Here is a 14044-nt window from a genome sequence, read left to right as displayed (position 1 = left end):
AAGTGGTCTCAAACAGGATTATTTCTGCAGTGTATTTTGGACCAAATTCTGCGAGAAAGATGCTCCCCCCAACACAAAGCCTTTTAATGTCTGTCCACTCCCCACCCCCTTTCTTCCTTATCCTCTGTCTATAGTTAGAAAGGTTTGTGGAGGTAGCATTCGGAGGTTGATGAAAGAAGCCTAGGGAGACACAAACTTTCAGTATTGAGTTTCAAAAGCATGTCTGTAGTAAACAATGCAATAAAATGTCAGGCAGCCCATCCAACTGTAGCCATATGTGCCTCCTTAAAACAATCAAGATAAATTGTAGCTGCCGTTGGAATCCCTCACTGAGCATGTATGAAGAGGAAAATAGAGAGAAATAAGAGGAGAACAGACAAGCCTCACTGGCAATCCCCAGCATGTTAAAAAAGCAAAGATCTGTAAGTATGGCAACCAAAATGGAAATTACTTAAAAAGAGGAGGCTGGTGAAAGAAAAAATAATCCCTGGATACCTTTTGAAAGAAGCTTTGAAGTGGCCACTATAGGTAAAGGTAAAGGTTTTCCCTTGACAAGACTGTCAAGTTGTGTCCAACTCTAGGGGGCAGTGCTCATCTCCATTACTAAGCTGAAGACCCAGTGTTGTCAAAGATGATTCTGTGATCATGTGGCCAGCATGACTGCATAGAACACTGTTTACCTTCCCACTGAAGTGGTACCTATTTATCTACTTGAACTTTTACATGCTTTCGAACTGCTAGGCTGGCAGAAGCTGGGACTAGTCATGGGAGCTCAGCCCATCATAGGGCACTTGGGCCTCAAACTGCCAACATTCTTTTCTTGCAGTCATCAGAGTCTTAACTGCAGAGCCACTGTGACCCTATGAAGTGGGCCCAATGACAAAGGTATCACCAATGTATACAGTATTTTGGACTTTGGATTTTACAGGAATGAAGTGTTTCCACAGGGCAAATGTGTTTCTCATGTTTAGTTTTATGGCAACTGCTCCCATTTTGGGAAACAGTGCTAAATTAACAATTAAAATTTAAATAATTGAATATGTCCCTATTTAAAATTTAAATAATGAAATATGTCCCTATCTTTATTTTGTTTGGTGACATAATATTTCATATTGTACAAAGCTGCAGAGAGCAATGACTCACTTAAATTATTATCTTTTACTGAACAAACTATTTCCCATATAAGCCAACAAAAAGCTGAATGTAGCAAGATCCTCAGAAGCTCAGAACCCGGGCATTAGTCATACTACGGCAAATAACTTCATATTTAACAATAAAGCCATTCATATTTCCACTTGTGGAAAGAATGTTCAGGCTGCTTTTAAAAAAAAAATCATAGGAATGGTTAAACCCAAATGTAAAATAAAATAAATCCACCCCTACGGGAGCAGTGCAAATCAAAACATGACATATTCATTGCAAATTAGCAGGACAAATTGCTAGCCTCCAAATTGGAGGCTAATTGGAGAGATAAATATAGGTTGTGGTTTTAGATGGATATAGCTTCCTGTTCTAGTTCTGTAGCTTCAGAAATATAAAATTTCTAACTCTATAGCAAAAAAGGCAAGACGGGAGGCTAGAAGCATGTTCTACACACTGTTCCATTAGCTTTGCTGAAGTTGTGTGAGTATAAGCAGGCACAGTACTAAACCCATTTAGGTCAAGTGTTCCTTTGGCCAAGCTTCCTTTCAAAACCTGGAGCCCTTTAAAATTTCTTTTTTAAAAACGTTCTATCCAAAATTCTCCCAGCAAAGGAATAGGCAACATATAGTGTGTGAAAAGAGTGGGGAACCTTTGGACCTACAGATATTTTGGACTTCATCTTAATGTTTGGGACTAGTATGTTTAAAGTAACAACATTATTCATTGCTTCTCATTAATTTTGAATATTTTAATGACAATGATGTTTATTCCATTTTTTACACCATTAGTAATAACCTATACCCTAATATTTGCCCCAAATACAGTAGATCCATTGAATCAATAGGATTTTCATATTAACTCACTATCCTGCAATTGATTCAATGGTTCTTCTCTGGCTGGGACTAAGCAATAGAATCCAGGACAACATCTATTTATTTCAGAAGTATTATGGGATGATTTGGGGCCATTGTTAGGGCTTTTTTAAAAGATAAAAGAGCTAAATTAAACTAGAAGTCTAAATTAAACTAGAGTAACATGATATTAGCATTCATGTGTAACAAATTAGCACTTAGCAAATTATTGTGAGCAAATTAGCAAATTACTCTTAGCATTCATATGTAACAAATTAGTAATTAGCCAATTACTCTTGAAAAAAACAAGTAACAAGTAGAACATTGTTGGCTTCTTTTTTTTTCTTTTTGAAAATACTAATTCCAAGTTCAGCTTCAACTTCCCCAAATCCTACAAAACCAATTGTCTGTGGAAGTTGCTAAGCAAAACACTTGGAGTGCCAGAGGTTCCTTGCCCCTGTGGTACAGGGTATAGGCAGCCAACCAATATGTTTTATGTTACCCAGCCTGCTTTTGTAAAGCCTTTCACTACTGGCTATTTATCCACCTTGTAATTCACCCAGGACACCTCCAGTCTATTCCTCTCACCTTATCCAGTTACTTGAAGGGGCTCAATAGACTGCCCTTTTGAAGCAGCCTGCAACCACCCCTTTCTTTGCCAGCTTGGGGCTGCGGCAACTATATGCTGCAGCTCCAGTCTGGCCTTTCCATGGCGCAAAAAGAAGCCGCAAAAAGCGAGGGTTTTTTGTGCTGCAGAAAGGGCACCCTAGTCACGGTGGCAGCTTTTCACCGCATCTTTGGTCCAGTGCATGTATACGCTGTGCTGAAGATGCGGCGTGATGCCGCCTGCCATCTGGTCAGGTGGGCAGGTGATCACTCTGCTCTCACGCCAGCTCTTTATGCCAGGGGGTCCTAGTTGGGTTTATGGTACTAAAAAATAAGTGGCAAACTGCAGAACACCTTAGCCTTTCTACCCAACCAATAATTCATTTAAACCCATCCCTTCAACCATTGATCAGGATTCTATTCCCCAGGTAAAGGATCTAGACTTTCTTCATGAAGTGGGATGACTTAAACCTCTGGTTCATTTCCTATTGGCAAAGAAGGCCTCCCTGGTACAAAAACATGACACAAATGCCCTGTGCTTCTAAGAGGGCATTTGAGATGACAACAACAACAACAACAACAACAAAACAATTGGGGGGGAGCTGGAACCCTTGGGTTTGCATATGGTTGACAATGTCCCCACTCCTGGGTTAAAAGAAAGTATTTGAGGGCTGGGATGTGTCCAGTTGAAAGAGAAGATCTTCTTACTACTGCCTGGCAAAAGGAAAACCTTAGGATGTTCCAAAAGGAGTGTAGAGAATGGTACCATTCTGTTGATTAGTATTTGATTGCTTGTAGGCATTCCTTTTCTTTTCTTTTCATAATCTAAAAATAATGGTAAGGTTTCCCCTTAATATGAATGTCTAGTCATAACCAACTGTAGGGCACAGTGCATATCTCCATTACTAAGCCAAAGAGCCAGCGTTGTCCAAAGACGACTCCATGGTCATGTGGCCAGCATGACTGCACCTAACACTGTTACCTTCCCACCGAAGTGGCACCTATTTATCTGCTTGCATGCTTTTGAACTTCTAGATTGGCAGAAGCTAGGATTAATGACAAGAGCTCACCGCATCATGCAGTACTTGGGCCTCGAACTGCCAATCTTCTGACCTTACAATAATTAGAATTGGCATCTTAACCACCAAGCCATTACGTCCCTTTAATCTATAAATACATGATTTTTTAAAAAAAAAATCCATCCATCCCTTGTATTCTTTTTTACAGATACACACACATAGCTATCCATTTCTGTAGAAAGTTGCTACTTGAAACTTCCTAGTTTAGGGAAAGTGCAAAATGCTAACTTGCTATGAGATTTTATTTTTTATGTTTTTGTAAATGCCTTAAAAGTGGCCTTTTATGTATATAGTAATGTGGATGGAGCTAAATCAAGAGTTTTAAAAAAGAAACCAGTTAGCAAAGACAAGAGAAAATAAAATGGAAAAAAAAATAGTGAGGAAGTAATTAAGCAGAGAGAAAAGAGAGGCAGCGCTTGACATGTTTAGTAGAAAGTCTTAATTTCGCTATCTTCTGAAACCATTCTAATATAAACTGCAATATTTCATTGATTCCATTTCCAATGAAACCCAAATTAATACAATATCTAACTTCAGATACAGATACACTCACCCACATATACACAAAGGAGAAAAAAGAACGGTACGTCAAGAAGTCTTTAGAGGCATGATTCCCAGCTAAAACAAGGCATGCCCCCCCCCATAACTTGCATTGTCCTCCAAACCACTGTTCACAAAACTGAAAGTGACCTTTCTGGTGATTTCTGGTTCTGTCATTAACTGTAAGAATGGCCCATGGGGGTCTAGGTAGTGATGGTAGTGGGGTAATGAATCTGATCCAGGATTCAGTATGAATTTTAAAGGTACTGTCTAAGATCCTGAACTTATTTGGGAGCTAGGCCTTTGGAACATGGACAATACTTTTAGAGTTCAAACAAAAGTCAAGTCGGGATTCACTACTCCACTGACATAGAGGCCACCAGCTGCCACTGGGTCCAGATGGAGGGAAATCAGGACTGGTATAGCTTCCAGTTCCCCTGTAGCTGCTACCCCTTGGTTTAAAACTAGCCTAATCTAAGATTTTGGTGGTGGGCAAGGACTGTCCATATATTTGTTAGCCAGCACCTCTCCATATAATTGTTAGCCAACAGCACACACACATAAAAAAAAACCCAACCCAGCAATAATAGAGGTTTGATAGAAGAACTTGAACTGCAACCATTATTCAAATGCAGTGATAGCCTAATCTAGGTGTGGAGTGTGTAGTCCCCAGGACCATTTTTCTGGTCCTCCCCCCCCAACACTAAGGGGACAAAAGAATTGCCCCCAGTGTCCTCTGGGGTATGGGGGAATTTTTACCACATTTTGGGTCTCCTCTGGTCCATTCTAAACCCAAGAAAGGTCTTTTTAAAAAGTGGGTGTAAACCATAAGTGACTTACAGTGGAAGTGGACCTAAAACAGTCCAGAGATCCTAAAAACAAAGCAAAAATGCCTCCATGGGCCCTAAGTAGTGATTCCCAAATTCTGGCCCTCCAGATGTTTTGGATTTCTGCTCCCAGGATTCCTGACTGTTGACTAAACTGGCTGGGGTTTCTGGGAGTTGAAGTCCAAAACAGCTTAGGAACCAACGTTTGGAAACCACTGCCCTAAGGGCGTTGGAGGGTAAAAAAAATTATTTTTTTTGCAGAGGGAATATGTGGTGGGATGCAGCCTACCAAGGTTTTCTATAGACCGGGTAATGCAGCTCCCTTTGCACCCCAAACTTGCCCAATCCTCTGCTAAGCGAGGAAAAAGATCACTGCAAAGCATTAAGGAATTGGACAAGATGATAGGAAGTGAAGAAGGCCAATCTAAGCTTTAGGAATGTAGGACTAGGAAATACAAATCAGGAGAACACATTTTATTTTGGTTTCCTCCAGAAGTGCCCTGGCACTTTATGATGTTAGATTAAAGCCAGCCGTGCAACATTGTTTGATCATCTGGAATGCAAAACACTTTTTTAAATGGATGTGAAAACACAACTCAGTTCTCAGAAATACATGAAATGTCAGTTGGAATCAGTTTGGGTGCAGTGGATTTATTCTACAGTCACTCAGGTGTGATTTTGAAGTCGTGCCCTGCCTTTGTGACCCTGGGGGTTGATTCTTTGTAATCAATAATCTGATCTGGACCGTATTTTCATTCTTTACTTTCCCTTGAATGATGTGTTTTCATACACTTGTGACAGCATTTCTGGGCAAAGTGTGGAAGGAGCATCTGGATTTTTTTATTATTATTATTTTGTTTTTGGATCACATGCTTTTGTCAGCTAAACAAGATAGCAAACTAAAGTCAACAAATCAAGGGGAAACATTCATCTATAAAACATGCCATTTTATTTCTATGGAACCTACATCCATAAAAGGTTAAAAATGCAAGGTTCAAAAAACAAAACACAACCACCACCACCACCACCCAACATTTGGCCTGTTAGAACTCTCAAAGTACAAGACAAATCTCTCTAAATCTAAGAGCCTAAAATAAATGGAAGCTAAACAACACCAGGATAAGATTCCAGAAAGACAGCCATGAACCTTGGTGGTCTCACCATTCCTTAGGCATTCATGAGGATCAGAGAAGAAAACTTTAGATATCCCTTGAAACTGGCTTTAGAAAGCTGCTTTTGAGAGTTATCAGCAGTCTCAATTTTCTCTGTAGCTTTTCTATTACAACACTCCTTGTAGCCGCTGCAGACAAACTACTAGGCTAGCATTAAATTACTTGATTTGACCTAGAATGGCCATGTATTTCTTGCTTGGCTTTCCCTTGTAACAGGAATGGGCAACTCATGGTCCCATGGGCTGGATACACCATCCAGCTGTTTTCAGCTCCCTGTGAGTTTCCAAGGATCCCCAGTGGCAAAAAATGCCCTGTTTTGCCTTTCGCAGGGCATTTCTGTAGTTTCAGAATTGGACAGGAAGCACATTCCCTGCTTGTGAGCCAGGTAGTGCTTCCAAATGTAACTTATACTCCATATGTAACTTGTTTTAAAGCAGATATGCTTCTTGAAGGCAAAACCAGAGCTTTTATTTTTCTCTTTGTGCTATCATTCTACATAATACAACTTTTTCACAAGGTCACTGTTCTCAAAGTAATTCTAGTAAATCCAAAACCCATGAGTCAATATGGTGCAGTAGTCTGAGTAGGACTTCAGGAAAATGTGGTTGGAAACCCACTGGGTGACCTTTGGTATGTTATACTCTCTCAGCCTCAGAGCAAGGCAATGGTAAGCCTCTTCTGAATAAATCTTGCTGGGAAAACTGCATGATAAATTCAACTTTGGGTGGTGATGAGTCAAAAATGACTTGAAGGCACTCAACACAGACAAGGAAGATCACTGGATTTTGTCTTATTTTATATTTTTTAATTTGGAAGTATAATGCCACCTCAGATTTTCAGAGCTGGAATAATGTGATTTGATTTAATTGCAGCAATACCCATTTCTAAAAGTCCCCTTTAGAAAGGATACTCAGTATTCTTTCATACTAATGCAGTACTAGGGGTTTAGATGCAAAAGCAGATAAAGCAAAGTGTTTACTTTTTGACACAGGTAGAGAACAACTTTCAAAGGACACAAAGAGCAAACAAATAAGGTTATCTTGGCAATCAACATTCATGACAGTTTTTTTCTGAAACAACATTCACAGAACACTGCTTCTTTTCCCTTCCTAGGGGTGGAATGGAATATTCTAGTGGCCACCATAGAGATGATGGTATATCTAATAGTAGTAGGTCAATATGCTGAATATAGGATTCAACAATATAAAAAGCAGGGGCCCAGAATTAAGCAACAAAAAGAATATTTGGGTGAAGGGATCCAAATCCTCTCATCTTTTGTATGTGTATTTCTCCCTCTAATCTATCACCCAAACACTTTCCCCCCCAGCCAGGCTCCAGTATCAGTTTAGCTGGGAAAATATTAGGGGAAGAGGTCAGTATCACATAATAGATCAACAAAGGTAAATTGTGGGAGGATTCAAAAACCTGCCCCCAAGACTTTTCAAGAGCAAAGGTAATGTGAGGATGAAGCAACTCCCTGTCACTCATCTTTCTCAGCCCATCACCCCAGGTACTTTGCTCTCATCTAAGCTCGGTTTCAGTATCAAAGTTTGGTAGTAGTGGGAAAGAGTAGTTTGAGTGACAAGATTATAGTGAGAGAAGCCATAGAATAACCCACCACTATATTCCCTTTTACTATTTAACTCAGTCGCCCTGCTTTCAGTGGGATGAGGAGTTGGGATGGCCTTCACTTTCAAATGCATAGGTCTTCTGTAATTACATCTAACTCAGCTGGTTAGCTACCCAGTCCAGTGGTACAAAGAAGCAAGTTAGACTTTAGAGAGTAACAGATATACAGTATAGTTAATTCTTACCTGCACTAGAGTCATCTGTGAGCCAAGTGCCAACAAAATCTTCTCTGTCTTGGTGGGATATGGATTGTCTCGGTGCTTGTAGAGCCACTGTTTTAGTGGCCGCGCCATGTCCTGCAGTGCCTGGCGCTTGTGTCTCACTTTCCCACTGTTCTGCCGGGTACTGTAAAACAGAAGCAGAGTTATACCCCAACAGCCTGTCAGCCATTAATCCAGAATGGATTGTAATCACTATCTATCATAGGTCAGGGAAGGCCTAGCAGAGTTTGGAAAAGTTACATAGGGTGACAAACCCCAGATTCCTTCAGCCAGCATGGTAGTAGCTCTGGCAGAACTTTACCAAACACTTGCTATAAATTACAAGGAAACAATATATTTTTTATATATATGTATACATGCCCTTGTAATGTACAGACTGTGAAAGTAAAGATAAGTTCATATATGGCCTGTGTATTATAAGCTACAGCTATTCATTGACTAAATAGAGCAATTATCTGTCTTTTAACTATTAAACCATCTTTTCAAGTCAGTGTCTTATCAAAAACATTGTCACTAGTACTTTTATAGATATTGAAAAATGAGTTACCGTATATGCAACTGAATGAAAGCTGACATTTGTTGTTCAGTTTTGTTAAGTATTTTTCATATTTTTGATGTTAGTGCCCAAAACTTCAATGTTAGTACCCAAAACATCAACAAAATGTGTCTGAACCATGGATTAATTAGGCTGTTGATGCAGTTGAAGTTAGCTGTAACTCCTTGAAACTAAGGCTAGTTGATAAATCTAATCTTACTTTCATCACTTTCATCAGATTTTTGCCACAACTAAATAAAGCTTGGCAAGTAGAGCAATCCTATGTGTATTTACTCAGGAGTAAATCTAATTGTTTTCAATATAAATAACTCCTATCTAGATGTGTACACATATTTTATTAATACTTCACTACTTTTCTTCTTAAAGCAAACAATGAATCATTTGAGCTATTTTCTTCCCGTTGCATGAAAGTCTTCAAAAAACACACTGTTTTCAAAGTTAATTTGTAAGTTGGGATTTGTTCTGCTCAAAATTCATACTTAATGGTCTTGCACCTAATACAGCATTTTCTGCAAAGGAAATGGCTTTTTCTGTGCATAAAATGCTGTTTTCTGTACAAAAAGAACCACATTTGAATTTTTACACAGAATCTCGTAATTCTCAAACTATGACAATTCTTATCCATCCAGGATTCTTCTTGTCAGGGTTTCTCAACATTCAAAAAACGTATTTCCAACCATTTCCCAAATATTTTTGAATATTCTTTCAGTCTTACATTGACTAATATGTCCATTAATGCTCGTAGCTTTAATATGTTCTCATTACTGTCCACTATTATCAGCAACAGTCAGAAACATACTGTAAATAAAAACTACTGTGCATTGGAGTAAAAGTCTGTTTGGTCCAAGATTTCCCTCTTTGCCAGATATATGTTGCAGAATATCAGGGCATGAAACCAATATGTACTGAGAGAGGGGACATTTGGTTCTCTAGATCTTTTGGACTATAATGCCCATAGATACAAGGAGTTCTAGGAGCTGAAGTTCAAGACATCTAGGGAGTCAAAGTGTTCCTACCTCTGCTTTCTACAAAGACTTGATGGAATATCTGAGAAGCTAATGTGTATCATCTTTCAAAAAAAAAAGTACAAGGCATAGGAGAGAGTACAGATGTACAAACAACAGATAATCATTTCTCTGGGTTGTGCAAAGAAATGTGCTTGTGGACTACATCAAACAAGCAAAGAGCGACTTGGCATATCTCCATTCATTTACTTTTTTTCTGGCCTGAATTGGAAAGTTATCCAGACTAACCATAACAACATCAAGAGACATCTACATATTCATCAAAATAACACCACAAGAAGCAAACAAATAAGCAAACAAAAACTCAAGGCCATAGCTTAGGGACGTGAGGCAAAGAACCTGCCAAGTGTGTAGGTTTCAATAAACGTGAACCGTATTGCAGTTCTGGAGCCTGCTCATAGACTCCAAACTTCTTAGGAAAGCAAGCGGCCTTCCCTCCTGTATTAAAAGCTGTTGAAACACTGCTTGTCCTTGAAAGCATTTTTTTAAAGGCATACAAAACAGCATTTGGTAACAGAAAACATTTGGTACTTGACTATTAGCCTCTTCCTTCATGTAGGCTTGGCCTGTGGAAATGAAGGGGGGATTCCCCAATAATACATTTTTGGAGGAGATGGGAAAGCTTTGGTTGGATAAGGCTGTAGCCAGAATAAGGAGTAGAGAAGACACAATGAACTCCCACATATTATCCCTTCCATTTCAAATCTGCCTCCCACTGACTAGCTTCAACCTCACATTATGCACCCTTAGCAGTAAGCACCAATGAATGGTAGTACAGACCCATGGCATCCCAGTCAGGTTGCAAGATATGAGTCAGTGCTGTGACCTGGTTCAAGTGCAAAAGTAGGACTGGGGTGACATGGATTTAAAGTCCATTTGACCATGAAACTTACTGGGTGATCTTAGATTTATTGCATGACAAAAGTAAGCTGACACGCATCAAGAGAAAAACAGCTTTCTGCTTGTCTCTCCGCATAACGTTGTAGCATTTCCATTCCAGAGGGAGATGGTCATAAAGCATGCCTTTTGCCAAATAGATTTTTCCAGCATGACAAAAGATACGCTTTTATGACTGTCTCTCTTGGAAAGAAAAGGGAAGTGTTTTGAGACATGTAGAGAGGTAAGCAGAAAGCCATTTGTCTCTCGCTGTGTTTTGGCTTACTTTTGTCATGCAATAAGGTTCTTAGTCACTATCTCTCAGCATTACTTACTTCACAGTGTTATTATGAGGATTTTAAAAACTGGGGCTGAAGGGGGAGGATCACAGTGTATGCCACCTTGGTTTTCTTGGAGGAAAGACAGGATATAAAATGTACAAATATTGTGCCAGGCATCTGTTCAAGTAGTAAGAGCAGTGGTATGTTCAGTGTTTTTTCTTCAAATGTTCATTCACAGATCGTACCCCTTGTTTGATACTTTTCAGGCATAAGAAGAACCAATGCACAACATCTGTTTTCAAATGCACCTCCTTGGAAAGGTGTGAAATCCAGAATATGATTTTAAGGGACAAGACACACAACCATATTGCCAAAGCTATATGGCTGTCTGTGTCTGATCAATATCTTGTGGGGAAACTTGGTAATTGTCGCTCCCGTAAATTTACAACACCTTCACTTCCATAGTTTATTATGAGCTACTGCAAGCATGGCCCAATGTGGAAAAGTGGCTTAGAAATTAAGCCAAACGAAACTAAAACTAAACAAAATGGACAGGCAAGATGTAAGTGCACTATTTAAAATAAATACCAGTGCTGGCACTAATTCCCATTTACTGGCTGTATTTATTGTACTTCTGTTTTCTGAATCTTGCAGAAGAAGCTGATATAGGATTCTTAAGCAAGTTTCCATCCAATCCCTGCTCAAGGCCAGATCACTGCAAATTTAGCAGATGAGCCATATCACAGGTCTGCTGAACACTTTCAGGACCAAAGCTTGGAAGCAACATAAAGATATTACTTGTAATTAATTCTAACAAGCATAACAACTTTTTATAATTTTTTTTATAATGAAGTGAAATCTCAAAAGCAATGCAATAAGTGGGATAAAAGTCATTTTAGGTGTGCCATGAGCAATGTATTTTATTTACTATTCAAAGTTACTTTTAAAAGGCATTTTAAGGCATTTTGATAGGAATTTCAAATTTTATGCTATTCATGCTATCAATCCTAAACTTTAAAAAAAAACACTAAAAATGTGATCCGTGGTGCAACAAGTTACTTTTTCAACACTGCAGCAAATAACAATAGTGTATTACGTTATGAACATGACAATGAGTAAGAAGAACAAACTGTTTTTTTAAAAAACTCTGTCCTGGATTAAGTGGTTTGGAACGATTACTACTAATTCTTAATGGTGTTTTGCAATAGCAGAGCATTTCTTCCCAATGCAACTATCAAATTCAGAGGAGTTGTTTTCAAGACTGCATCAGGGAAAGTGAAAGTTTTAAATTCCTCCTCCACACTAGCCGTGATTCTGATAATTGAACTTTTGAATATTTCTAACTACATTGTACTCATTTTAATTTGTAATCTGTCTTGAGTCCCATTTCTCGGGGAAAGGCAGTATATAAATAAGATGGACAACAATCCCTTTTTGCACCCATCCCCCAAGCTATTGCTCTTTGCATTTTTAGAAAGCCAGCACCTTAAGCCTTACCCTCCAAACGTCCTGACTTGGCAAGGGCAATCCTGATTAAACCTCTGCCATTCACACTTTTAAAACATCTCAGTTTCTCTCTCCTCTTCCCACTTTCTTCTTTTGTCTTATTTCACCTGCTGCAAACTGAGTTCAGTGTGGAAAAGTAGTTTGTACTCAGTTAATTCAGCAGGAAAGAAGGAGAGAATAGGAAGGATCTTGCCCTTCCCAGTCAGCTAGGGCAAAAGTAAACTGCTGCAGCCTCTCCTTGATTGTCTGTTTTTCTTCACTACCAATTTGTGCCATCATGACCACCACACTGATGTTGCTTGGCCATGTGCATCCCAGTTTTCATCTGTAAAATGTTGTAGAGTATGCATTACACATGAAGACACATTTATGTGGATTAAACTACATGTGGCTCATACAAAGTGTACATGAGACCCAGCAATGAATTCATTACCCAAGCGTTAACTCAAACTCTGACAAATCCCCTGTAATGCTAGTATGGGAGTAACTTGCAATAGTCTGGAAAGTTTCTATGTATAAGGGACTGCTAAAGTGTTTGAAAATAGCGCCATGTCAAGTTCCCAGTCAGTGCTCCAACACAAACTGTCTCTTACAACCAGAGTTTGGAAAAGTTACACTTTGCCCACAACTCCCAGAATCCTGCAGCAGAGGGATTCCATTAATTGTAGTACAAAAAAGTACCTTTCCTAACCTCTGATTGGAACAGACATTAAAGCAATATAACACGATCCAAGTCCACCTTGTTTTGATATCAAACAGCCTGAACACTTGAGTATTTGAAAAATTGTGGCAATCACTCACCTCCCAGGCTCACATCTGTTTATGGTCTGGATGCCACGACAGCACAACCCTTCTGCTCATGAAGAAAGATTTGTGCATCAAAATCAGTCCAATCTTGGGTGGAATTAAATTGGCCCTTTCCAGACAATTCAGTGATGACATGTAATTAATATGCTAAGCACATGTGATGGGCAACGTGCTATCTCCTAGCAGATAAGGAGTAAGGCAGTGGACTCTTCACCAGGCAAAGGAAAAGGTTTTTCTGATGGAATGCTTGCACATTCCTACAACAACAGACGGCCCAACAGAAGTCCACTCAACAGAAGATGTCCACAATCTATTCTCATATTTTCCTCTGGTTTTTCCAGAGAAATAGGACTTCCTACAGTCTTTCCTTCAACAGAAAGGTAGTACCACTGAGTTCGATGAGATTTACACCAAGATAAGTGACAGGCCTAAATACCAGATCCTATCTGATCTTGGAAACTAAGCCTGGCCAGCCCTGGTTAGTACTGGGATGGGAGACCACGAATAAATACAGGAGCAATAGGCTGTATTTCAGAGGATGGAACTGGCAAACCACCTCTGATTATTCTTTGCCTATGAAAAACCTATGAAATTAATGTAGTCACCATAAGTCAACACAAAGGCACACGCACATAGAACAGTGGCATAAGACTGCCACCATAGTATCCTAAACAACTGACTGCACAAAAGTCCTGTACAACCTGGATCCCCCTCACATTATACAATGATAATGCTGTTGTTCCACTTTAATATGCTGTATATTATAATATGTATAATTTAACTGTCATGGTTCCATTCTAGGGGATCCTGGGAACAGCTTTTTAGGGAGTAAGAGAAATGCTTGAGAAATGTCACTGGGAAAAGCAACACAGCAGTGATACTTTCAAGCAGTTTTTTCCCTGTTATTCACACAACCCAAAGTGCT

The 14044-nt window shown here is 39.3% G+C and overlaps 1 protein-coding gene across 2 annotated transcripts in view; it reads right to left on the bottom strand.

The window, feature by feature from the left end:
• Positions 1–14044, bottom strand: part of MKX (mohawk homeobox) — a 77510-nt gene that overhangs the window by 54850 nt on the left and 8616 nt on the right. For both annotated transcript variants that reach the window (XM_042475488.1, XM_042475490.1), the window contains exon 3: positions 8033–8192. In XM_042475488.1, the coding sequence (XP_042331422.1) occupies positions 8033–8192 (160 nt within the window). The remainder of the gene's footprint in view (positions 1–8032; positions 8193–14044) is intronic.

Source organism: Sceloporus undulatus, chromosome 6, assembly GCF_019175285.1.
Source record: "Sceloporus undulatus isolate JIND9_A2432 ecotype Alabama chromosome 6, SceUnd_v1.1, whole genome shotgun sequence".
Classification (NCBI taxonomy): Eukaryota; Metazoa; Chordata; class Lepidosauria; order Squamata; family Phrynosomatidae; genus Sceloporus; species Sceloporus undulatus.
The sequence above is the reverse complement of the archived record's forward strand: the minus strand, read 5'-3'. Positions and strand labels throughout refer to the sequence as shown.